This window comes from Suricata suricatta, chromosome 6, assembly GCF_006229205.1.
Source record: "Suricata suricatta isolate VVHF042 chromosome 6, meerkat_22Aug2017_6uvM2_HiC, whole genome shotgun sequence".
Taxonomy (NCBI): Eukaryota; Metazoa; Chordata; class Mammalia; order Carnivora; family Herpestidae; genus Suricata; species Suricata suricatta.
In genome coordinates, this window is record NC_043705.1 from 65,366,335 (window position 1) to 65,393,834 (window position 27,500).

The 27,500-nt window shown below is 36.4% G+C and overlaps 1 protein-coding gene and 1 pseudogene across 1 annotated transcript in view; one reads left to right on the forward strand and one right to left on the reverse strand.

Annotated features, from left to right (window-relative positions):
* ADGRV1 (adhesion G protein-coupled receptor V1) overlaps positions 1-27,500 on the forward strand; it is a 506,381-nt gene that overhangs the window by 50,724 nt on the left and 428,157 nt on the right. The window contains exons 17-24 of the mRNA XM_029942597.1: positions 55-321; positions 5,818-5,944; positions 6,562-6,779; positions 7,387-8,130; positions 10,713-11,086; positions 19,175-19,351; positions 24,390-24,570; positions 26,116-26,318. Of these exons, the coding sequence (XP_029798457.1) occupies positions 55-321; positions 5,818-5,944; positions 6,562-6,779; positions 7,387-8,130; positions 10,713-11,086; positions 19,175-19,351; positions 24,390-24,570; positions 26,116-26,318 (2,291 nt within the window). The remainder of the gene's footprint in view (positions 1-54; positions 322-5,817; positions 5,945-6,561; positions 6,780-7,386; positions 8,131-10,712; positions 11,087-19,174; positions 19,352-24,389; positions 24,571-26,115; positions 26,319-27,500) is intronic.
* LOC115294009 lies at positions 22,089-22,667 on the reverse strand (annotated as a pseudogene).

Below are 27,500 nucleotides of genomic sequence, written 5' to 3' on the forward strand. Positions count from 1 at the left end.
TAGATAGGATCATAAAAGCTCACATGTTCCTTCTTTTCTTTATAAATATTTCAGAGCCTCGTGTGGTGAGAGTTCAGGAAGGTGAGACTGCCAACTTTATAGTTCTCAGAAATGGATCTGTTGATGTTGCTTGCACCGTCCAATATGCTACCATGGACGGAAAGGCTACCGCAAGAGAGGGAGACTTTGTTCCTGTTGAAAAAGGAGAAGTGCTTGTTTTTGCAGTTGGAAATAGGAAGCAGAGGATATCTGTCTTTGTTAATGAAGATGATATCCCAGAAACAGATGAGTCTTTTTATGTAATCCTCTTTAATTCAACAGGTAAATAAATTATATTTTTGTGGCAGATCTCTTATTTCAGTGCCTTTATCAAGATAACATTAAGTATGTAACTGTCATGTATGACTATTCAAGAGCAGAATTGTTTGTTTTATTGCTTTTTGGAGAGGAAGAATGTTGAATCTTCATGTACCTGGTATATTCTGTGGCATTATTTTTAACTTTTTTCACAATGTAGCACATGTAGAAAATTGTGGTATTATGTAAGGAATAGAAATCTTCTGACTAAGACTACCTTCAGCCTTGCTTAATAACCCACGGACTCAGGGCATCAGTATCTGTAACCCCTTGCCATTACAGCATGGTGCTTGGACATACTGGCCCGGAAGCTGCATTCTGTAGATGGTTGAATTGCACCTGAGTGTTTGCTAATTCTCTGGAGCTCCAGCCATGATAAATGATACTTCGCAAGGAGGAAAAGATAGACTCTTTCTTCTTCTCAATACCATAAATGAAGCAGGATGTCTGGACCCCAATATTTGGGTCCTGACCCCACCTTTAGTAAATTGGTGGGGCTTGTAGCTTGTTTTTATATTTATTCTTTTTTATTTTATATTTATTCTACAAAGAGCAACTTTTTTCTGAACCTTTTCAGAATAAGTTGAAGATAGGACATGCCATCACCCCTGAATACATTAGTGCATTTTCCCTACAACCAAGGACATCCTCCTACAGAACCACAATATAACCATTAATATCAGGAAGTTAACATTAATGTAGTCATCACGTCAGACCCCATTCAGATTTCTCCAGTTATCCTAATAATGTCCTTTGTTGGAAAAAGATTCTTTCCTAAATCATACATTGATTTTAGTTGTCATGTCTCTTTATTCTCTGCAGTTTGGAGTAGTTCCTAAGTCTTTCCCTGAGTTTTGTGATCATTAGAATATAGAAATTACAGGCTAGTTATTTTGTAGGACATCTCCCATTTGGGGTTTGTTTGACGTTTCCCTATTATTAGTTTCAGGCTTTGCATCATTGACAGGAATTTCATAGCAGTAATTCTGTGTTCTTATCTTCTCTTCACTTGACACGTGATTTTGTGTTTTGTCCCTTGACTGCAGTGTTTACTTTGACCATAATTTTGGCAGTGACTGCCAGGCTTCTCTACTGTACTTTTTTTCTTTGTAATTAATAAATATTTTTATAGGAAACATACTTTCGTAAATATCCTGTAATGCACCAAACTGTCAATTTTTTCACTGATGTATTTATCAGTATGGACTCAGGATTTTATCTTAATACAGTGGGTTATATTTTACTATCATTACTTTTGGTGGTCAGATTGTCCCAGATTTGGCTAATGGTAGCCTATTTGAGATGGCTTTTTTGTCTTTTTGACATGTTCTTTATTATTCCATGAGCATTTTCTTACTTCCTGGAACAGCAAGCTGTTCTGAACTCCTCTTAATACTTTTCCTGTCACAACCTGAAATTCATGATTTCTCCCAGAAGGCTGATTTCTTTCAGTGAAGGATGTTTGTTAGAAACCAGAATCTGGGCACGAGAGGGGTTTATTTGTTCTGAGCGTATGTTCCTCTCGGCCCTGTTTGTATAAAGAGATTAGGTATATATTTATGTACCTATTTCTATATAGATACACATACACTTGTCCATCTGTAATTCTATATCCAACTATATGAAAACCATTAGTTCACACCAATATTTCTACTTCTGTCTCTTATAAGATTTGTTCTAGTTTCCTTTCTTTCCATATTTGTTCCTTTTTTTCTCTGATACTATTAAATTTAGAACCCATTATCATTAATATATGTACTTGTTTGATCAATTCCCCCTGTAACCACTTTTCCCCATTGCTTCTTTTACCCTCCTTACACAATGAGGTTGCTTTTCTTACCGCTCTAGGGTTCTAGCTTCCTACTTTAGGCCAACTCCCTATGTGGATGCCTTCCCACCCCACTAAGACTCCAACATCCAACACCAAGGTTTTCTGCCGTGGAGATGATGCCATAACCATCCGCCCTTAGTGTGAATCCCTGCCTTGTGATTTACCTCGTGTCTTCCGGTCTGAAAGAAAGAGGAGAAGGAAAAGAAGGAGATCACCTAATTTTTGTTTATGCTATGTTTCTGTATCATTTTCCCTACCTTTATCTCTCTTCAATTGTGTCTCTTCTTATTTCCTTTCTCATTTTTTCACACGACCTAATAAGAAAATCAAAAAAGTAAAAATGAAAAAAATCTTATGAGGAAAAATTTGACTTTGTAGAGTAATGTCCATAAAAGAAACTATAGTTCCAAACCCGCCCCCCACAATTATTAATCAGGTCTTATATAGACCAGAAACATTTTGATGAATCTAATCATAGTCCTAAAATTTAAATGAAAGAAATTGCTACAGATAAAAATAATCTTGGTGATATAATAGTGAAAAAGTTTTGCTGTCATGATGAATAAATGACATGGTCTTAATAGAGTTTACTGTAGAAACAGGTTTTTAATTCCATTTATTAATTTGGTGTCATTCTGTGGAAAATTATTGTATCCCAAACATTTTGGGGTCAAAATGTCACTGGGGTTAAACTATTGTCAGGAACAAAATGTCACTAAGATTAAAATAGTGGATCAAAGTATCTAAACCTCTTATTTATTTATTTATTTATTTATTTAAGTTTAGAGAGAGAGCATGCACATATAAGTAGGGGAAGCGGGAGAGAAAGAGATATACATGTATTCTTTTTTTTATCTCTTTATTTTGAGAGACAGAGAGTGAGTGGGAGAGGGGCAGAGAGAGAGGGAGACACAGAATCCAAAGCAGGCTCCAGGCTCTGAGCTGTCCGCACAGAGCCTGACATGGGGCTGGAGCCCACGGACTGTGAGATCATGACCCGAGTCTCAGTTGGACGCTCAAACGACTGAGCCACCCAGGTGCCCCTGTGAGAGAGATCTTCTTAAGCAGGCTCCAAGCTTAGCATGGAGCCCAACATGGGGCTTGATTACCACAACCCTGAGATTGTGAGCTGAGCTAAAATCAAGAATCAGATGCTCAACCGACTGGGCCACCCAGGTGCCCCAAAACATCCAAACCTCTTATATAAGAATGTAACATGAGAATGCAAGGAAATGAGTGTGTTTATTTTGTAAAATGTATCATTGGGGAAATATATTTGATATTTGAAGAGAGAGAAAGTAAGAGAGAGAGGTGTCACTCAATGAGTGACCTGAGGTATACTGCCACTGCATTTGTTTTTGATACCTTTCTACATGTCATAGCCTCTGAGTATCTAGTGCCTTTAGCTGTGAAGACCTGGATGACATAATTTCTGCTTTTACATCTCTCCTTAGTTCTTTCTCTTCCACTTTTCTCTCCTCTTTTGTGATGGCAAAACATCCAGGGCCTGAGGGGATCCATGGTAGGAGGGCTGAATGGGTAGCATCTCTAACATGACCTAGTGCTGGCTGTGGATATTTGTGCCTCATAGTTACTGTTCACAGCATATGACCTGAGATTGAATTATTGATCAAAGGATATGGCCATCCTCAGAGCCCTTGTTAAATACTGTCAGTTTTCCCTGTGGAGAGAGAGAATGAGTTTTTAGTATCACTTGTGGTATGTTGCATGACAAATACACATGACAACAGTATCCTGCCAAAATTAGAGTTTATTGTTTTTGTTTTTCTTAGATTTTTATGATCTGATGTTTAAAGGTATTTGGTTACTCTGTACAACATTTTCTGTACAGTGACTTTACTAGACAGTATTTTTCCCCTCTTTCAATTGGTTAATTATCAAAGTGTGAGTACAGTTATATATTGATATAAATTCTTCTTTTTCTTAATGTTTTTTTTAGATTTTATTTTTGAGAGACAGAGAGAGACAATGTGAACAGGGGAGGGTCAAAGAGAGAGGGAGACACAGAAACCGAAGCAGACTCTAGGCTCTGAACTAGCTGTCAGCACAGAGCCCGATGCAGGGCTCGAACCCACAAACCGTGAGACCATGACCTGAGCTGAAGCCAGACGCTTAACCGACTGAGCCACCCAGGTGCCCCTATAAATTATTCTTAATGTGCTGGTCTGCTACATATATTTTGTGGTTCTATATTTAGTTTCAGATGTTGCCCTCATCTAATTTCAAAAGTTTTGTTTCTTTCAGTTCAGCTAACATTCATAAGTAACTTTTGTGTACCACTTACTGGAACTCTGTAGGGTATGGAATTGATTAGGAAGGATTTTTTCAGGAAGTTACAGTAAAATTGTATGTGTGTGCGTGTTTGTGTACTAAATGAATGCAATGATTGTTACGATAGGCTGACAAAGTGGGAAGTGCTGTAGGAACATGGTGGACTGGCTCTGACCTTAGTTTGGAATTCAAGGAAGAATTCCGGGAAGATGTGTTGTTTGAGCCAGGTCCTGGGGAGTAACAAGGTTGGATGGAGTAAAGATGAGGAGGATTTTGCTTGCTTTGGGAAAAGCAGGAACAGAAAAGAGCTTTAGACCTCTGGGAAATAATGAGAATGTTATTGGCAATAACAGTGCCAACATATTCTGGATAAAATTGGAGTAGAAGAATCAAGTTCAACACCATAAAGATTGCTTTGTTCTGTGTACGTCCAGATCACCCTGCTGCCTGAAAACAGAGACTTACAGGGAAATACTCGGGGCGCCTGAGTGGTTCATTCGGTTGAGCATCTGACTTCTGCTCAGGTCATAATCTCGCAGTTTCTGAGTGTGAGCCCTACATTGGGCTTGCTCCTGTCAGTGTGGAGTCTGCTTCAGATCTTCTGTCTTCCTCTGCCTCTTCCCCTCCCGTGCTCCGTCTCTCTCCCAAATAAATGAACATTAAAAAATATATATAAATAAAGGGAAATGCCCAAAAGATGCCTTGGATGGCTCATTCAGTTGAGCATCTGACTCCTGATTTCAGCTCAGGTCATAATCCCAGGGTTGTGGGATTGTGCCCCGTGTTGGGCTCTTCACTGAGCAAGGAGCCTGCTTAAGATATTCATTCATTCATTCATTCTCTCTCTCTCCCCTCGCTCCCCTTCTCTCACCCTTTCCTCTGCCCCTCTCCCCTGCTCACATACTGTCTCTAAAATAAATTTTTTTAAATATAAAAAAGACGAAATGTTCAGGCCAGTCATTCTAATTACTATGAACAGAAATATTTTTATGTTATGGGGTAATCCTTCCATTATTTTTTATGAAAAGAAAGAATCTACCTAAAAAATTTGGAATTACATAAAGCTGTGTTTTTGATTTCTAATTAAAGTATTGAAGCAGTATTCATATTGTGAAGAATTGTATCTTATATGTTTTCCAGTGAAGTAGCTCTTCTGTAATTAAACATTTCCACAAAAGTCACATTAAACTTATTTAAGCATCTTTCTCTTTTATTTAGTCCTTCAGTATGTAAATTCTTGCTGAAATTGAACTTCATTAAAACCTTGTTCTTAATTTTAAAATATGAATTTAATAGTAAGTTAATGACTTCTTTATTGTTTTAATTTTTTAATTTAGGTGATACAGTAGTATATCAATATGGTATAGCTACAGTGATAATTGAAGCTAATGATGACCCAAATGGCATTTTTTCTTTGGAGCCCATAGACAAAGCAGTAGCAGAAGGAAAGACTAATGCATTTTGGTAAGCATATTTGGGTAAGGCAAATTCAAAATTGGATAAAATAAAATCTTTAAGTATGCACAAATTTGAAATATTATTAATGTTTCAAAATTTTAAAATTGGTTAATAATTGAGTAATTCTGAATTATAAGCTTTGTTTATGCTGTTGCCACTTGTTAAAAAAAAAATACACATTAGTTGGTAAACAGATGTTATTGTCCCTACCCTCCTTACCTCAGCTTCCATCATCTCCCAGGACTGAGACACTAGAGTTTATCCAAGGTCTTTTGCAACACTTCTTTCAAATGATATGTGACTACCCTCACTCTGCTCTTTGATGTTGAACTCCTGCCAGTTCTCTAAATATTTTTTGATGGGGTTCAGAATTTACCCTTCAGTTTGGACTTTGAAGATTATGACTTTTAAGAAGGCTTCCCTTAGTTGTTTAAAGTTGTGCCTCATTCTCTCACCATGAGATGAATCATGGTTGCTCAGGAAGGATTAGCTGGCTGGTTTATATTAAAGATGATAAATAGAAAAAGTTTATTTCTGAAATAACACGGAAAGCTATCATTAGAGTTAAATTCACTACTTATTTATTTTTCATAAAAATTAATTTCCTTTAATTTGTTCTGTAGGATTTTGAGGCATCGCGGACACGTTGGCAGTGTTTCTGTGGCTTGGCAGCTGTTTGAGAAGGATTCTGCTTTGCAGCCTGGACAGGAGTTCTATGAAACTTCAGGGACTGTCAGTTTTATGGATGGAGAAGAAGCCAAACCAATAATTCTCCATGCTTTTCCGGATAAAATTCCTGAATTCAATGAATTTTATATTTTAAAGCTTGTAAACATTTCAGGTGCTGTGTTTTCCATCTTTTTTACTTTACTCCTGAAATTTAATGTTTTACACATAAATAATTAGAGCCAAACAGAAAATACAATTAATGAAGAATTACGTGTATCTTGATTGTCCAACTTTAAATGCCAAAAATACCCCTTTTGATAGAAGCATTATTTTTAACATTCATTTTGTGGTTTTGGTTAAGTTTTATGGATGGGCACTTAAAATCATTCTCAAACTTTAAGTAGATTTTTTTCCCACATCAAATAGAGTATCTCCAGCTAAATATTAATGGAAGTTAGGAAGTACAGATTCATGGTAGCTTTAAGCTTGGTCTTTGTGCCATTGAAACAATTTAGACAATCAGTTTTCCTATTACTTTTAGTTTTAAGCATAGGAATTAAGACTTTCTAGTTAATATCTTCTTTTCAGGCTTGTTTGATTATTAATGAAATTATTCTGAACCAATATACCCCTAAAATGTGGTAAAAAACATATGGTGACACTATTGTTCATTGATCAATGATTATATTATTTAACCACAAGTTCTTTTTGTCTTCACCTTATACTGGAAAGTACTTCAGATTCTGATTTCCTATTTATTATAAGTCATATTATTACAGGCGGATCTCCAGGACCTGGGGGCCAACTAGCAGGAACCAACCTCAAGGTGACAGTAATGATTCCATTCAATGATGATCCCTTTGGAGTTTTCATCTTGGATCCACAGTGCTTAGAGAGGGAAGTTGCAGAAGATGTACTGTCAGAAGACGATATGTCTTATATTACCAATTTTACCATTTTGAGGCAGCAGGGTGTGTTTGGTGATGTACGAGTAGGCTGGGAAATACTGTCCAGTGAGTTCACTGATGGTTTGCCCCCAATGATAGATTTTTTGCTGGTTGGAACTTTCCCCAGCACTGTGCATTTACAGCCACACATGCGGCGTCACCACAGTGGAACAGATGCTTTGTACTTCAGTGGAGAAGAGGGTGCATTTGGAACCGTGCATCCAAAATACCATCCTTCCAAGAACAACTCAATTGCCAGCTTTACGTTTTCTGCTTGGGTAATCCCCAATGCCAATACAAATGGATTTGTTATAGCAAAGGATGATGGTAATGGAAGCATCTCCTATGGGGTAAAAATTCAAACAAATGAATCCCATGTGACACTTTCTCTTCATTATAAAACTTTGGGTTCCAATGCTACATATATTGCCAAGACAACAGTCATGAAATTTTTAGAAGAAAATGTTTGGCTTCATCTTCTAATTATCCTGGATGATGGTATAATTGAATTCTACCTTGATGGAAATGCGATGCCCAGAGGAATCAAGAGTCTGAAAGGAGAAGCCATTATTGATGGTGAGTATCATCTTTATAACTAGGACACTGAATTTCAAATTTTTAAAAATTTTGATTTCTTAAAAAGGCCAACTGGTATTTAAAAAATCTGCTTGTGTATTGGTTTAATTTCTTTAAATAAAGCTATGCCTACCAAAACCATACGTTCTCTACTGAGTGTTGTGGAAATAAATTAGGCAAAATGTTTACTGTTGACGTACTTAAAAAAGGCTCTGGGAGAGAGATGTGTATGTGCAAACAGATCACTTCTGTGTATTGTAGAAGAAAGAAAAATTGTGAAGGTAGAATATTTATCTCTCTGTAGGTAGTAGGAGGGATGGGGCATGATGATTCCAGGTAAAAAAAAAAAGAGCAGAGATTTAGGAATGTGAAACAGCATATTGTATTTGGAGAACTGCTGCTTGGTGAATTGCTAGAGGTGAAGGGGGTTGTGTGTAAGGTTAAAGAGGACTCAAAAGAGAAAAATTACTTTAAAATGCCCCACAATTACAGGAGTTTATAGTATCAGTAGGTAAATTGGTGAAATCTATAAAGAGCTTTGTGTTCTTCCCACTGGATTATATACTGTTTCTTTGAGAAATAGTGGTCATTTCCATTGTAATCACCAGCTCCTTCCCAGCTTCTCCATCCCAGGATGTGATTATTTTTTAATTAGTAAGAAACTAGAGCACAGCTTATATGGTTATAGCTTAATAGAATATTTTCCTTCTGAACCTCCTGCATTGGCTATGTGGTTGTATTTTTTTTTCCAGTAGGAAAAAAAGATGCAAAAAGGAAACAACATGCATACGCTACTGGTTTCAACTTCAAGGATTATGCTTATACCATTCTGTAGCATTAAACAACCCATTTTTGATTGTGTGAATATATGCATGTATCTGTTACCATTGATTCATTTAGTGATGGCATGGTGGTACCATGAGAGTGGGAAGGATTGGGGAAAACAAGAGCTGGTGCTTCTTTTCTTTGTTTAGCTTATTGCAAGGAACTTAGATTGTTTCTGTAATTTGTAACTTGGAAAAAAATTTCAAAGTATTTATATATTTAAATATATTTAAAATATATTAATGAATTATAATATGTTATATATTTTAAGATACATAAACATATGTGCCATAAGTGTACAGATAGACCAAGTCTTAACACTTTAAATTCATTAGTGTCAGCACCCATGTAACTAGAATCCCAGTTTAAGAAATAGCATTTCAGAAACCCCTCGGCCCTTCCCCAGTCACTGACTTACCACCCTGTCCACCTACTATTTCCATTTCTGAGAGCATGAGATTAGGTTCTCCCATTTTTAAAATTTTATTAAATAGAATTGAGCAGTGTGTATACTTGACTGCCCGGCTTCTTTTCCTAGTATTGTTTTATAGTGTTCATCCATATCTTTGCCTGTTGTAGATATTTCACTCTCATTATATAGTTGGTCCAGAATCGCTGGAGGGGCAATTGTGACAATAATGTATAGGATACTTGTGACTGCCCTAAAAGAACTACCTGGATTCTGCCCTGGTTGATGGTTTTGATAAACAATATTACTTGTACTTTTCCCCTCAAAATACTGCCAAGCTCTTGTCTTATATAAATATCTTACTTGAGTTATTGGAGAAATAAGTAAAGAAATAAGAACTGGTGAGTTTTTGAAAAAGGCTGTTACTGATATATAGTAACAGTAATATAGAGCTGTGTGTTGTTATTACCATGAAAAAGTCTGTAAGACTTGCATATGCTATTGTTCCTGGGAGGAATACTTTTTTTTACCCCCTATATCCTTTGCACTAAATTTTGGGGTAAAGAGTTATATTTGGTGAAAACTTTTGCTGAATTCTCACAGCTTTATTTATTTTTTTAATAGTTTATTGTCAAATTGGTTTCCATACAACACCCAGTGCTCTTCCCCATAAGTGCCCTCCACCATCACCACCACCTCTTTCCCCCCTCCCCCTTCCCCTTCAACCCTCAGTTCATTTTCAGTATTCAATAGTCTCTCTGGTTTTGCGTCCCTCTCTCTCCCCATCTCTCTTTCCCTCTTCTCCTCCCCCTGGTCCTCCATTAGGTCTCTCTTGTTTTCCTGTTAGACCTATGAGTGCAAACATATGGTTTCTGTCCTTCTCTGCCTGACTTATTTCGTTTAGCATGACACCCTCAAGGTCCATCCACTTTCCTACAAATGGCCATATTTCATTCTTTCTCATTGCCATGTAGTACTCCATTGTGTCAAAAGTGAATCATTCCATTCTTAGATGTGTAAGGAAATTTAAAAAATTTTTGGAAGAAATGTCTATCTGAGTATACACTCACATACATATATACATAGACACACACACACACACATATATATATATATACTCACACACATGTATAAGATATCATTTAGTATAAAATATCTTAAATCTGAGTGATTACAGATTGTTTTTATTGTAGCAGAAAAGAGCATTCATTCAGTTGTATTCACCTTATGTTTTTATTTATCTAGTAAAACCTCTTAACAAAATTGCTTCACTTTCTGAATCACACTTTGTAATTTGGTGCAGGATAGTAGTGGATATTGTGGTATTTAAATCCATTTCTAATTTCAGGGCCTGGAACATTGAGGATTGGGGCAGGAATGAATGGCAGTGACAGATTCACAGGTTTGATGCAAGATGTGAGGTCCTATGAGCGGAAACTGACTCTTGAAGAAATTTACGAACTACATGCCATGCCAGCAAAGAGTGATTTACACCCTGTTTCTGGATATCTGGAGTTCAGACAAGGAGAAACTAAGAAATCATTCATTATTTCTGCAAGAGATGATAATGAAGAGGAGGGAGAGGAATTATTCATTCTTAAACTAGTCTCTGTATATGGAGGAGCTCGCATTTCTGAAGAGAATACTACAGCAAGGTTAATAGTACAGAAAAGTGACAATGCCAATGGCTTGTTTGGTTTCACAGGAACTTGTATACCAGAGGTAGGTAGTGAACTTGGGGGATTTTGGAGTTAAAAATTCATTGTAGGTAGATTTGTTTGGGGGTGGGCCTTCTTTCACTTGGTAAATTTAAGTATCTTGCTTAAGTATCTTCTCTAAGCCCAGAAGTATACTAGAGCAAGTGGTTACAAAAGTAAATTATAAAGTCCTTGCTCTTATAAGTTCACAGTTTCAATATGAAGCTTTATCAGCTGATAGAAATAATAACAAATTGTTATATGAAACTTTAGCAATTATCTGTAAAATTAATGTATTTCACAGAAGGCACAGAATACTCCACATATAATTTACTTTGGCTACTCTTTGGATATTGCATAAGTAAATGAAATAATACACATTGAAAGTTCTATGAATAATAGTAATTGCAACTTTATTAATATGATTTTTTGAGTTTTTTTCCCTACCTGTGAAATATGTTTGTAAGTAGTTACAACATTCTTTCATGTTGGGTGTAATGCCATCTTTATCACCATTCTTGGCCAGCTTTAATTCATTAGGCTGTTTTACTGTCCTTATCAGTTCTTTCCAGGTTTTGAAAGATCTGTAATCATCTTGGTTTCCTGTTCAGTAATGTGAGATCTCATGACACCACTTCACAGGTGTTGAGTGTGACAACAACAGCTCCATGCCCATGAAAGGATGCCAAGAAACAAGAGTCTTTCCCTTTGCAAGTTGGGTCTTATAGATTTAAAAGAGCATTTTTGTAAATTGAAGCAGTTAAGAAAACCATGAATTAGTGCCGGGTGAAAAAAAACCATCTTGGTCATAGATCTGATTTAGTTCAAATTGTGGAACCTAGTTCTCTGGAGTGCCCTTCTTAGCTCTTTGGTTTTGTGAAAATCATAAGACATCTTCAAATAGTGGGCTTTTTCTATACCAGAAATACTAGAATATCCTAGACTAGAGAGAAGAAATGTCATACAAATCTATATATTAAAAAGAAATATGCTCATCTAAAATAATAATACTTAAAATTTTTTTAATGTTTATTTTTGAGAGAGAGGGAGAGAGGAAGCATGAAGGAGGAAGGGGTAGAGAGAGAGGGAGACACAGAGTCTGAAGCAGGCTCCAGCCTTCAGCCTCCAAGCTTTCAGCACAAAGCCCAATGTAGGGCTCAAACTCGTGAACTGTGAGATCATGATCTGAGCTGAAGTCAGATGCTTAATTGACTGAGCCACCCTGGCGTCCCTATAACAATAGTACTTTTAAATAGGTATTCAATCATTAAATAATTTTACATGTTAAATTTTTATATGCCTTTTTGATAGTCCATAATACAGTGGGAACAAATATTAGTTATTATTTTCTCCACCCAATAAGGTTAAGAACTGAGTCTTAAGAGGCCCTGAAAAAATAACCTAGATTAATTAAATAAGACAGGATCAAGTACCTGGTGCAAAGCTTGGCAGTTATCAACACTAAATAAATATTAGTTTTACTTTTTTTCTTCTAAGATATAGTGAGTGGGAAAAACTGGAATTTGAACCTGTCTTGTGACTTCTAACATTTGTCTTTCCCCCTATATTTTTAATATCATCATCTCTATTTTTAAAAAGACAAATGGCTTCCATCAGACTGTGAGCATTAAGGTGTCATGTAAAATCAGCTTCCCTTTAATTCCTTTTATGACCTGGCACCTGCCTTTGGCTCTGGGTTCTTCTTGGTCAGTGTTTTGGTCAGACTCTTTGATCACTATGTTTCAGTCAGACTTGCCTGTTTCAATTCCAGTCTCTGGGCATCAGGGCTTGTAGCCTCTGTATTTGGAACACTCCCATTCCAGATCCTCAGAATCATTCAAGTCTCCGTTCTAAAGACCTTTTCTCAGCAGACTTTCTTATTTAAAGTAATCCCCCCGACCAGTTTTTCTCCATCCCTTCACCTAGTTTTAACTTTTCTATAGCATTGAGTACACTCTTAAATTCCCTTTGTTATTTATATGTTCATATATTTATTTGCTGGTTCTTCGTACCACACAGATGAAAGAGCTCTTGAGTGTAATAAGGTCTCATTGTTCATTATTGTATCTCCAACACCTAGAATGGAATATAGTAGGTATTTAATACATCTTTGTTGAATTTATGAATGTATTCTAATAATTAAGACATGAAAAGAGTTATAGTTCAAACAACAAACACATTCAGGTTCAGAGAACTGCGTAAGCAACCAAACTGGAAAAAAATACATAAATGTTAAAAACCTCCTCCAAATGAGGAATAGTTTTTTCTGGCTGTATGGGCTATTGTAAGGGAGTTTTCAATGCTGGCTTGTCTTACATGTCCCATTGATAGATTGTGTTGGTGCTGGTTGCCCCCAGTTAGTTATGTAGCTTTGCCTGTCACAGAAATTGCGGAATTTGAACAGGACCGGTCAAGTCTTTGATTGGAGAAGAGAGAACTTTACTAGGTAGGCCGCAACACCTGTACTATTAGAACTTCTGGGAAGAAAAAGAAAACATGATTGGTCATTGTCCAAGCCCAAATGGGAGGGAAATAGAATATATCTATATTGGAAAGAGTAAAATTTATACAGTTAGTATAAGAAAGTGTTCTTGAGTCTAAAAGTACATTGGAATTTGTCAGAAATATTACAGAATTTGCATTTCTGAAATTATTAAGACTCTAACTATAGAATAGAACTCTTTCATCTTTTTATATTTCTCCTAAGGAGTAATATGAAATATGTTTATTATCATCATCATCAGTAATACTGATTGCTTCCTGAAGTCTACCTTCAAAGTGCAAGGTAGACCAATGGGTTTTAATGTATTAGAGTATGATTTTACATTTGCAGCTCAACTCTAAGGAACTACCACTTGTCACATTGGTATAATGTGGAGGAGGAGTATCCATAACTCTCTGCCAAGACTATTTAAATCCTTCTCCTTTTCCAGTTACAAAGCTGTGTGAGGCTGAATGTTTTCAATATATTTCAACCAAAATAACAAGTAGCAACAGAGAAATTGATTGCAAAAGGAGATAGGAGAATCTAGCTCTCTTCCACTAAGCTAGACATTAAAAGAGATTTACAAAAATTTAAATGATGCCCTTCTGTCAGTAATTTTTTTGTTTTGGAAAATACAGTTATTTCATATAAAATATGTTGCTTATGTGAGTTAGCACATAATGAGTTTATTATTGCTATTTTAAAATGAGTTACTATATCAATATTTAAATTCTTTTCAGTTTTTACTTATAAAATGGTAAATATCGGCAAATTTCACCAACATAACCTAAAAACTCCTTGGGGCTCTTAAAAAATTATTTATGAGTGTTCAGGAGTTCTGAAACAAAGTTATGTGAGAACCCCTGGTTTACTTTATGCTTGGGATTGTCTGCAGGTTTAAATTTTATGGCTATTTGCTTCATTTTTAGGAATAAAAACCACTGTCACTTCCATAGATTCTTCTCCATTGTTTTATTGTGGTGACATTGAAAAGTTAATTTTTTTCTTATCCCTTCAAAAATGCTGAAGGCAATAGAGATATTCTATTAAATACTTCTCTGCAAGTAATAGACTTCTCTTTGTTATGCTTTTACATTTTCATAGATTCATTTGAAATAAAATAATATGAATGTTAAAATGAAAGCATAATCACATCTTAAATAATGAAAATATGTAGAACATGACATAGTCTATGCTTTGCATATTGAAAGAGATGATAATTATTTTGTGATTTGTTACCTTGTAGCTGGGTGCACCATCTTGTACAAAATAGCAGGTGCTTAATAAATTATAGTTGGAAGAATGAAAAAACCTGTATGTAGTGGAGAGCCCTGATGGGGCCATGCCAAGTACTTCTCCGTATTCCAGGTGGTGTCTGTACTGAACAGATGACTGAGTTTTGTTGGCTCTGTGGCATAGCAACCACATTCTCATGTTTTCTTCCTGTATTTTATTATTCTGTGTATTCTTTACTCTTACTTTCTCTGCACCTTATTTTGGCACTATTTTTGTATGTCCTACAGTCTTGTATATCAGATAATTATAAAGTAATGAGGTTACTTTTTATAATGATTCATAGAACTTCCTAGTCTCGTTATTTTATTTTTATAACTAATACTTGGATTGAATTTTATATTTCTCAACTCACAACCTAAGAATAAATTTAGAGGTATTTTGAGAAGATCTTTGTGAAAACGAGAGTATTATTTAACTTGGACTGTACTTGTTTTTAAGTGCCTGCCATATGTTATGTGAATAGATTTCTTTAGATATAATGATAGTGATATAATCTGATATCACAGATCTTCACTCAAGTGTGAAACAAAATAAAAAATTAATTGGATGTGAAATTATTATACATTAATTTTAATCTATTACTCCAATACAGAAAGCCAGTTTATGGGTCAGTGCATTATTTTTTCTGGGAAAATATGTTTCAAAAACTTTATCTGGTTGTTAACCTTTATATTTTGCATACCTGAAGTTAGAGAAGATTTCTGATTCAAAAGAGAAAACAGTAGTGGCTACTATTGTTTTTTGTAAAAACAAATGAGTGATGGTGGTTTTTGATGTTTACTTGTTGATGTTATGCTTCTCATATATTGGCCTGCTTGTATCCTGATTCCAAAGTCAGTTAGATGAATATTTTAATAGAAAAACTATTTTCACTGTTTATTCTCCATGTCTTCATTATCTTTTGATATTAATAGTTCTTTCATCTGGTTCAGTATTTCCCAAAGGATTGTGCATGATGACCTTAATTAGAAATATCTAATATGTATTCCTGGACACCATTCCTGATTGAGGAGTCCATTTCTTGAATCAGAATTTCTGGCGGGGAGTTGGGATGGGAATCAGAAAGCTGAATTTAAAAAAACCTTTTAGATGGAAAACTTCATACATACATAATAAAAATAAGAGAGGACAGAGTAATGAACCCCAGTGACCCACCACCTAGGCTTCAACACTTATCAGCCTTTGGCCAATTTCATCTCATTGTTTTGGGCTGAAGTTAGTTTCAAAGCAGATCTCAGACATTGTGTCATTTCTCTGTAAATTCATAAAAATTAAAAATGTATTTTTACCAAGAATCCTACATGATTTTTTTATGGACTTTGGACATTTGAACCTTCTTCCCTAATTGGAGATTTATAGTTTGCTTTATTGAATTATTTTTGAATTTTATTTTTGAATTAAGTTATTTATTATTGAATTAAATTATTCATTCATTACAATTTCTATGAAACTTTTACATATAGCACTATTTCTACATAGTTGCTTTGGATATGGATAGCCTTTGTTTTACCTTAAAAATTTTTTTTAATGTTTATTTATTTTTTGAGAGTTAGAGTATGAGCAGGGGAGGGTACTAGAGAACGGGAGACACAGAATCTGAAGCAGGCTCTAGGCTCTAAGCTGTCAGCACTGAGCCCAATGCTGGGCTGGAACTCATGAACTGTGAGATCATAACTTGAGCTGAAGCTGGAGGCTTAACCGACTGAGCCACCCAGGTGCCCCTTTGTTTTACTTTAAAAAAAAAACAAAGAAAATAGTAGCTGATAGATTTTGATTAGGGCTTTCCCAAATGAAAGCATGGTTAAATAGCTTTTCCCTCTGTGCTTCCAACAAATACAAAGCTCCTTTCTTAGTCCTGGGTGCTGCATGGTATTGCTCAATGACTTAGTAAGTAGTTGTAAAGAACCTTGTCAGAGTCCCTGATGTATCTGTGGATCTATTTCATTCTTATCTCTTGCTAAAAAAGGAAAGTTTGAATATTCACATGTTGGGATTAATGGCTTATTAATTTAACTCATTCAAAATCTTCATTCTGGTTAAAATCTGGGGCAAATGTGTTCCCACTGTGAAATGAATCAAAATGTGTAGGGATTTACTTTTTTCAATATGTAAGCATATATATATTTCTTGATAAAATGGGAGTGTAGCATTTTTTTGTGTATGATCTATATGTTTGTTAAGGAGAAAAAATACAAAACATTTTTCAGTACTTAACATATTCCTGTAGATACCCTCTAAGACACTTGTTTAGCCACCCAAATCCATCAGACATTATGATATTCATTGAGACTGAGATGTTTGATAAGTGGTAGAGTGAAGAAGATTAGGACTGTTTGACCTTAAAGCCATGTACTCTTTCCATCACATGTTTATGTTCCAGTGACTCTGATGAAAATGCTGATGTTGATGCCTAAGTAGAAGGTGGGAATTAGTTAGATGCTTATTGAGCACTTGGGTGTCTGTGCTGTTTCCCCTTCTCTCCAGCCTCAGGATTGGAGCGCCCCACCTTCAGAGCAGTCAGTTCTTCCATCATGCGATAGACGGGTTCCTAAAAATCACTACACTACTCCAATCTGGACAAGGAAAACACGGAACTTAAGGGAAAGATGGGTTAGGAGAACACTACTCAGAAACTTGGTCAGTGACATGTTAAAAGAAAGATAGGGAATGAATAAAAAAACAGTTTTATACAACAAAGTGGAATCCTTATATACTACAAGAAATATAGTGTGTACCTGGAAAAAACCCTTAAGTTTGCTTGCAGAAACAATACACAGTTGCAAATTGTGTATTCTTGTGAAATGAGAGGAGGGTTATCTGACTTCCAAGGGAAAATTGCCATGTTAGATGTTGTTAAGGGTGGCTAGCAACACACATGTTGCACTGAGGTAGCTGATAGATGTTTCAGGTGTGTTTGTGTGTTCCCATGTGGCTTATTTCATGTCAGTGCAGTTTTCTAACCATGCTTCTTGTAGATGAAATCACATAAGCAAATCTGAAATCCATATAACATTATGGATTATGGACTCTTCACATCATGCTCTCTGATATTGGAACAATTTTATGATTTCAGAACCAATGTTACAGCAGAACTGACCCTACTTGATCCTTTTCTTTTTGTGTATAGTTTCTTCTCTTGTCATCTCAACCCATCTTTGGCATTTGCATAATGCTATATTGATATACCACTTATAATTATAATGTTGTCCAAGAAATGCTTAGTCTTGTTTACTATGAGGCACTAGGCTTGCAGCTACCCTTTGAAGTCGGGGTATCGATGGTTGGTGAAACTCAGGATTTCCTGGTTCTTCCATGCTCATTGATAATTGTTTTGACTGTTGTCTTATTGTGGACACATTTTATATCTGTTCTTTCCAGCCCCAGTATTGACACCAAAATGACTCTATCTTATGCTGACAGAGCTACTCATGATTGATATGAAAATCAGAGTGACATCATCTAAATTAGGATTTGTATTTTGAGTTCTCTTCCTTTAATTTTGGTTCTTTTTTTTTCTGTGAATTATATATATGCTTGCTAACATAAAAATAAAATTGAACTAAAAGTCTGAGAATTTAAGAGTATGAAAATTTTATTCTAAAAGATCTAACTTCATATAATTTTTAAGCATTATCTTAAGTGCTTAGATAAAAGTATTTTCCTTGTGGAAAATACATACAGATGTGTGTATATATATATGTATACGTATGTATGACAAAACTATCGAAAAATATTAAGCATAACAGAAATGCCCTCCTTGACTAACATTAGTTTCCGCACCAGACGTTTCTCAGGGCTCTGGCCACTTGTCACTTTGTACTATTCTCGAAATTGATTTCATGAAATCCACTCTATTACTTTTTATGTCCATGCCTAGAATGTTCTCCCTCATGTCATGTTCTGCCCTCTACCCTACACTTCTGTTCCCCATTTGGCTTTTCTGTGATTAACTTATAAAACTTTGAGTTGTTTTCCTTTTTAGATTTATCCAAGGCTGCTTTTTTTTTTTTCATCTTTTATACCATAGCATCCAGCATGGTGGCTGGCATACAGGCAGTATGAATGAATGAATCACATGTACAGTTAACTGATTATAATTATTGTTATAATTTATGTATTTTGCATTTTTATAAAATCTAAAAGGGCGAGACAAAAAGGAATGGTTTTGAATATTTCTTAGCAGTCAAAACTATGTCTGGAGGAATGTAGATGCTTCTATAGAGTGTTAGAAAGTTACAGAATTAAGTTTATGGTAATTACATGAAAACATTATAATTTTATCACTGAATTTGAATCAGTATGTTCTTATAAATAATTTATGTTCAATTTCAGATTGCAGAGGAGGGATCCACAATTTCATGTGTGGTGGAACGAACCAGAGGAGCTCTGGATTATGTGCATGTGTTTTACACCATCTCACAGATCGAATCTGACGGCACTAATTACCTTGTTGATGATTTTGCCAACGCCAGTGGAACTATCACATTCCTTCCTTGGCAGAGATCTGAGGTAAACCCTACCTTCTTTGTTTCCTTGAAAGCCTCCTGGAAAGCTTTTCCTGTTTGTTCTGTAATTTATTTGCAACTTCTTGCTGTTTAAGCAATGTGAAGTATTCAGGCAATTAGGTAAATACCGTGTTTTTATATCTATGCAAAAGAATAAGGATTTTGAATGATTATAGTATTATTATAATTTTATCTGTTCTTTAATTCCAATGTATTAAAAATGGTATAGTTTGAAGTTTTGTCCTTATGGGTTTTTTTGTTATTACTGATATAGTGGAAAACTGCAGGGATCTAAATGGTACTCTTCTAATCAGCCAATGAGGAATTCTTATAACTATAATCTTACTTTATTTTTAAATGTGGAATGAATGAGGTAATTTTTTTTTTGTTTTGAAGGTACAAGCGATCTCTAGTTTTATCAAAACTTGCCATGAACCATAGTCTCATTTCTGAATAGGTCCTCTAGAAATAAATGGCACTTCTTGTAAGTGACATCGAGGTGAGACTGTGTCCTCTGTCAGAATCTTTAAAAACATTCTTCTAGTCTACCATGCTAGAATATTCACATCAGTATCACATTAAAAATGTGAATAGCTTATATGTCATCAGTGATAAATAGTAAAATAACTTAAGGCTTGCAGATACAATCTTTGAGAAAATATCTAAGGGAGGAGTTAATTGGATAGAAAAGATAAAATTGAGGGAAGACTTAAAATATGCTTAAGATTTAAAGAGTTAACACTAAAGAAAAATGATCAAATTTCTATGATTTTGGGGAAGGAGGAGACTAAACAGTTTATAACAGAAGTTCTCCAATAGCAGGCTGCAGATTGTTCCTTGATAAATATTTTGCTGGTCTTTGGTAAAAGGGAGGAAAATTTGGAAAACTGAGCAGGTTGTCATAAAGCTAAAATTATCCAATTTAAAGAACTATATTTTAATCTGATGCTGCTTTTTACATGAAAGTGTTCCTTTTTTTAATCAAGTAATAATGGTAGCAAAATGTCATTTTTTTATGTTTCTACTTGGAAAACAGGGTTGATACCCCCAATTTCCCTTGGGTAATTTACCAACTATGAAGTGAAAATATAACTGGAAGTCATTGTTTTATAAAGTGGATTCACACACATTTTGGAAGAGATAGGAGTTAATCAGATTTTGGTCAGGAAAATACTTATATATGCTCTTTTCAAGATATATTTAAAATATTTTCTTCTATCATTTTAATTTCTTTAAGCAATAATTGATCTTTAAGGCAAAATAGTGACATTGACTGGTGGGGTTGACTTATAACACCATGTCTGCCAGATCCACACCAGCCACTTAGTCTTACAAAGCTAGTGACTGCTTACTGTGATCTCATTAATGTTCCATAATTGTACTTTCTAGCACAAACAGTAATGAGGTAGCCTTAATTTTGCTGCTGCCTTCCAGCTATCTGGGGAATCAGCTAACTAAATATACTTAAATGACATCTAAAAACCTAACTGCAAGGGAGTTAAGTGTGTGTGTGTGTGTGTGTGTGTGTGTGTGTGTGTGTGTGTGTGTGTATTCCCTAAAGTACAGGAATGTACATTGGAAATGTATCTTTAAGATTTTTTTAATAGTCCATTAGTTATAAAATCAATTAAGCAACTTATGATGAAGAGTTAAAAATAGAATAGGGGTGCCTGAGTGACTAAGTTGGTTGACCAACTTTGGTTTAAGTCATGATCTCACAGTTCATGAGTTTGAGCCCTGCATTGGACTTGCTCCTGTCATTGTGGAGCTGCTTCAGATCTTCTGTTCTCCCTGTCTCTCTGCCCCTCTCCTGCTTTTGCTTTCTCTCAAAATAAATAAATAAATGCTAAAAAAATAAAAATAGAATAGAAAACAACAGAGTGTATAACACACAGTACATAGAGTAGATATAAGTACTATTTTTGTTTACTGAGTAACCATGTAAAATGAATGAATACTTTGGTATACCTCAACCCTTTAAAAATATTTGCTGCTTGATTTTGCATGTACATCTTGATGTTTTGGTGTTACTTTTTATAGCAACATTTGTTAGCTTGATTTCCAGGGGCAGGATATCTGAAATCTTCAGACTAAATACTGTTCCTTTTAGTTTAGGAGCAATGACATGATTTGGGTAGTAGGTACAATTTTGCAGTTCCCCTCTGAATATTTTGGCTGTGCCATATGGTAATTTCTTATTTAAAATTTTGATTAAAATGAACATTAAAACCAAATTCAGACCTACTAAATCAAACTCTTTAGAGACACTACATTAACAAAAAAAGTCCTCCAAATGCTTTTAGCCCAATGACTAGTGCTTTGGAGATTGCATTTGAGTTAGAGTGGATTGTCAGAGTGTCATCACCCTTCTCTTGGGGAGAAACCAGGAAGTCACCTTTACTCCTTTCTGTCCCCCACTTAGTGTGCTAAGTGGGTCATCAGGGTCTGGGTCTTATATCTCTAGACCAAATCTCAAATCCATCTGTTTTTCTTCATCTCCACCATCACTGTGTTATTCAGAATCTCATTCTTTCTGGTCATTCACCTCCTATCAGCTCCTAGCATCCTTTTTGCCCTTTCTACTCTGTTTACATTCTGCCATGGTACTTAGTTTAAAACAAAATTCTTATTTTGCCTATTTCTTGCTTATGATTTTTCAGTTTCTTTCCACTCCCTATGGAATGAAGTCAGATTTTTTTTTTTTTGGTATTTGAAAATTTATTACTGTCATGTTTTCACCATCAAAACTTAATGATCTTTCTTGGTCTTTCTTTCTTGCCTATTTATAAGGCCAGTAGAGAGACACTGGCTACTTTGGCAATCTTAAAGCAAACTGCAGGAATGTCACTGACAGTATAACCTTTGTGACCAAATCCAACAACCAGAACTCCATCATTTTCCTGGAGTAGAATCAACAGTTTATTTCTGGTGTCGGCAATAATCACTAAAAATACTTGTTCATTATATAAAAAACTGGGAGAAACTATCGTAAGAGCAGAAATTAAAATAGACTAAAACACTTTACCTCAGTGAAATTCAACCATCATTGAATCCAGAGGCTATGACTTTTTTTTTTTTTTTTTTTTTTTTGCCATTCTTGATCAGCTGGACCCTGACACACTTCCTCATGGCGGAATTTGCCTATTTGGCTTTGACCCCTTTTTCCAGCATAACTCCCTTTGCATGGATAGTGTCTTCAAAAGTGTTGGCCTTCATGGCTCTGCCCAACTGGACTTTCTTGTATGTTGATCATGGCACTTCTCATCTTGTTAGTGGCTACAGGGCTTCCTGGCTATATGAAGACTACAACACTTGCCCATCCTGTTGGCGCAGTGGGCCTGACAAAAGAGTCAAGTTTTTTTTAATGATAGCATAAAAGGTCCCTGTGATCTGAGCCCTGATTACCTGTCTAGCCTTATCTCCCACACCAGTGGTCCGGGTCTAATTGCAGTTCCCTGTAGCCTCATTCTTTCACACTGGGTGCCTTCACAAGTGCTGGTTCTTTTAATAATAATGGGAATGTCCTTCCCATTATTATTTACAACCACAACTAAGACATTAACACTTGCTTAAAACATGTTTGTTATAAAATTTTTAGTAGGTAAAGTTCTTTTTATGTTTACTTTGTGCATAACTCATAACATTTTACATTGCATTTGACCAATTAATATCTTTTAACATTTTTAATATATGCATTAAATTATTTAAATACTATAATAACTATATTTTGTGATTCAAAACCAGGCAAGTAACCTAGTAACTAGAATTTTACATTGTGTTTTAGATGTTTTCTTCATATATCTCTCTCCTACAATAGCCTGTGATTCTCTTTGGGATTGGGGTAATTTCTAATCTTGGCACATTGCAGGTGTCACAACCTGCTTATCCAGTTCATACAGGAAGGGGAAATTATTTTTTCACTTCAGATTTTGGCTTAAATTTTATGGAGCTTGGCTGACTTATTGCTACTTTTTTGGAAAGATTGCATGTGCCAGATTTTCAAGGTCCATTTTGAATCTGTTTTTTAAAATGCTACTACTAAGTATGTCAGGCATTACTTAGGCTGGAACTAGATACGTATATGTTGCCCTTTTCTACTGCCCTCTGAGCATCCCATCAGATAACATGCAGTTCCTTATGTACAAACTTTGTACCCTAGGTTGGTCTACCGCTATCTTTGGTTCAAGCAATATATGATATTACATTGATACATCAATATGTCATATATGGTATGATATTAATACATCAATATGGTATTTTTGTTTTATTTTATTTATTTATTTTGAGTTTAAGTGAATGTGAGCAGAGAAGAGGGGCAGAAGGAGAGAGAGAATCCCAAGCAGATTCCATGCTTAGTGCAGAGCCGGACGTGAGGTGTGATCCCACGACCTCGGGATCACAACCTGAGCCGAAATCAAGAGTCAGTCAGTCACTCAACTTACTGAGCCACCCAGGCACCCCTCAATATGATATTTTTAGACAGAAAATGTTAGTACTCAGCATCCATTATTGTTTAAAGAATTAATTTCTCTGTGTTTTAATGTTTAAAAAATTTTTTAAAATGTTTTATTTATTTTTGATACAGAGAGAGACAGAGCATGAGAGGGGGAGGGGCAGAGAGAGAAGGAGACACAGAACTGGAAGCAGGTCCAGGCTCAGAGCCTGACACAGGGCTCCAACCCACGGACGTGAGATCTGACCTGAGCTGAAGTCGGAGGCTTAACCTACTGAGCCACCCAGGCGCCCCTAGTGTTTTAATGTTTAAGAAATGGATCATGTTAGGTGCAGTCAGTGTAGAGCCTTCTTGGGATTCTGTCTCCTTTCTATGCCCCTCCGTATCTCTCTGTCCCTCCCCTGGTCACCTGTGCATGCATGCATGCACTCTCTCTCTCACTCTCAAAAATAAATAAACATTAAAAAAAGGGAAATGGATCATGTTAAGTAGTAACTTCAATACTTAATTGGCTATTTAGTTTTCTTCTGGTAAGTGGTAATTTCTGTATGCCTCATTGCTTCATGCCTCTGGATTTTTACATTTATAGGTCCTGAATATATATGTTCTTGATGATGATATTCCTGAGCTTAATGAGTATTTCCGTGTGACACTGGTGTCTGCAATTCCTGGGGATGGGAAGCTAGGATCAACCCCCACCAGCGGTGCCAGCATAGACCCTGAAAAGGAAACAACAGATATCACTATCAAAGCTAGTGATCATCCATATGGTAACCGAGCCCTTCTGCAAGAATAATCCTCTCTTCTCCGGGTGTACTTGGTCTAGTTGAGCACTTCTGAAGGGATCTTTTGCAAATGCTTGAAATTGAACTTCTTGGGTCCTCTAACTTCTGGGCTCTTGAAATTCTAAGCTTCCATTTTGAGTGACATTGTTTATAAAAGAGAATATAAAGATCAATTTTTGAAGTGTACAAATATGTTTTGAAAAGTGTATATGGGATTACTTAAAACAAAAGAAGTACTTTTGTTCATGGCTTTCAAAACTTTTTGTTTAAAAAATTATCTTCTTGTGATATGTTAACAACTAATTAATTGAAGTAATTTGTAATTTATATTTTATTAAGCTTCAGGAAGTGGCATTACCCTGTCTGTTTATATTAATTTCTTTTTGTCTGTGCTGCAAAGTTGTCTTAACCCGGCGGCCGGGGCCGCTTGTCCGCCCCGTCCGCTTCCATCCCAGGCTGGAGCGGCACTTGCGGGTGCGGTGCGCTAGCTCGCCGGGTCCAGGCGCTCGTCCCCGGCGTTGCGTTCGGTGGTACTTGTTGTAACACGCCCCAGCCAGCAGGGCGGAGAATCCTCGCGGGTTCTTTTCCTGAGGGAGGGAGAGAAAAAGGGGGCAGGAGAGGGAGATGCACAGAGAGTAAAGACACAACTCACGGTTTCCGATCAGGCAAAAGAGAGAGAGCTTTATTCAGAAAACTTTCTCTTATGAAGGTTTCAAGGCGGGAAAACAAAGCAGCTGACCAAGGTCAGTTACCAGGTAAACAGAGTCAAATGAATATCAAAAGAAACGCCCAGATTTGCCTCAGCAATGCTGGGAAAGGGGGAGTTAGCGCTGAATAATCCAAAATACGGTTTTGATCTTTTGTGCACCTTGGCCACTCCATGTCTTGCCCAGCATGACAGACGCTAAAGTTATTTTGACCAGGAAATGGCAGTCTCCAGCCTCTAGATGCAAATCTTGTTTACTGGTTCACTCTCCGGAGAGTGATAATCCTTGCCTGAGGCAGACAGAAAACTTGGTGCCCCGACACAAAGTGATAATTTTCTTAATTGGGGTGTTATCACAGACACCTGTCCTAATAAATTCAGGCTTTTTATCTCTATTGAAAATTAAGGGTTTTTTTTGTAGGAATAAAGCAAGAAAAACTACTAAAAGGTCTTTGTAGGAAACCTGAGAAGCTCTTCAACTCTGATTTTACAGTTAAATTTTTCTTAAATGGGTTGCAAATTGTGTAGGGAGGCATTCCTCATACTCTGCTCTAAGTTTAAGACTGAATTCTAGAGATTCAAATATGAGATTCTTTGGGTAGAAAACAGGAAAATTATGATTTTAACTTACCACATATCGAAAACTTATTAACACATACTGTGTCAGAATCATTTTAGTCAAATCTTCACAAAAATCTTTTCTAAATGAAGGCCCTGCGATTTTATTCTGGTGGTCAAAATAATTGTGCAAGACTGTTTCAGACGAATAAGGAATTCTTCCACAGATCACTGGGTCAGAATGGCCTGCTCTCTGTGTCCTGTAGGCTTGCTGCAGTTCTCCACAGGGTCACCCCCCCAGCCCGAGGACGCGATGACCCTGCCTGCGAGCAGCACTCCGCATGTCACCGTGCAGGAGGAAGATGGACAAGTGAGGCTGTTGGTCGTCCGGGCACAAGGACTCCTGGGGAGGGTTCTGGCGGAATTTAGAACGGTGCCACTGACAGCATTCAGTCCCGAGGACTACCAGGTAAATTGCTTAATCCTTTGGAAGCCATATTTATCAAACAGACTCAGTCCTTCCCTTGGAGGACTGGAAGGGACTTGCACTGGTCCCCTCATACACTCAACAAGGAAAATAAACACTAATGGATTGCTCTCTAGCCTGTAGAATTTCTACAAAATCAAGTATTTCAGTCCTTTAACACCTGCTACTTAAGTAGCTCTCATACTGATAATTTCTCTTGTGCCTTTGTCATAGTGTTCACTTATATTATTCTTTTCAATGTCACAGATTTTGATATATAGGGTATATATTTCTATTTCTATTTCTTAAGTATTTTATTTTTTATTTTTTTTGAATATTTTTGAGAGAGAGGTAGAGAGAGAGAGAGAGACAGAGAGACAGTACGAGTCGGGGAGGTGCAGAGAACGAGGGAGACACAGAATCTGAAGCAGGCTCTGGGCTCTGAGCAGTTAGCATGGAGCCTGATGTGGGGCTTGAACTCATGAACTGTGAGATCATGACCTTAGCTGAAGTCGGACACTTACCTGACTGAGCCACCCAGGTGCCCCTGTTTCCTAAACATTAATTTTTTTTAATGTTTATTTTTGTGTGTGAGAGAAAGAAAGAGAGAGGGGGAGAGGGAGAGAGAAAGGGAGGGTGGGCTCAGGCGTGAGTGAGGGAGGAGCAGAGAAAGAGGGAGACACAGAATCTGACGCAGGCTCTGAGCTAACAGCACAAAGCCTGATGTGAGGCTCGAACTTATGAACTGTGAGATTATTACCTGAGCTGAGGTCAGACACTCTACTGACTAAGCCACCCAGGTACCTTTTAAACATTTTAAATCCTCCTGTGTGCTTCCCTCAAACAGGCCCAAAATTGTAAAGAAATTATATATCCATATCTTTTCGATTTTAGTTATATTTTTCCCCAAGTGAGAAGTAGTGTGGCACTGGCAAACAGAAACTTAGAATTTTGAGCTGGACCAAACTGGGTTTAAAATCATCTTCTAACTGTGTGATTTTGAGAGGGTCAAATCTTCCTAACCTTAGTTTTCTTATCGTTCAGGGGAGACAATATCTTCTGGGCAGGATTGCTCTGAGGATGGATGGCAGCATTTTAAGTGTTATGTACTGTAAATGGCACATACATAGTGACATTCAGTAACCACTGCCTATTCTTATTATCACCAGTATTCATTCATATTAA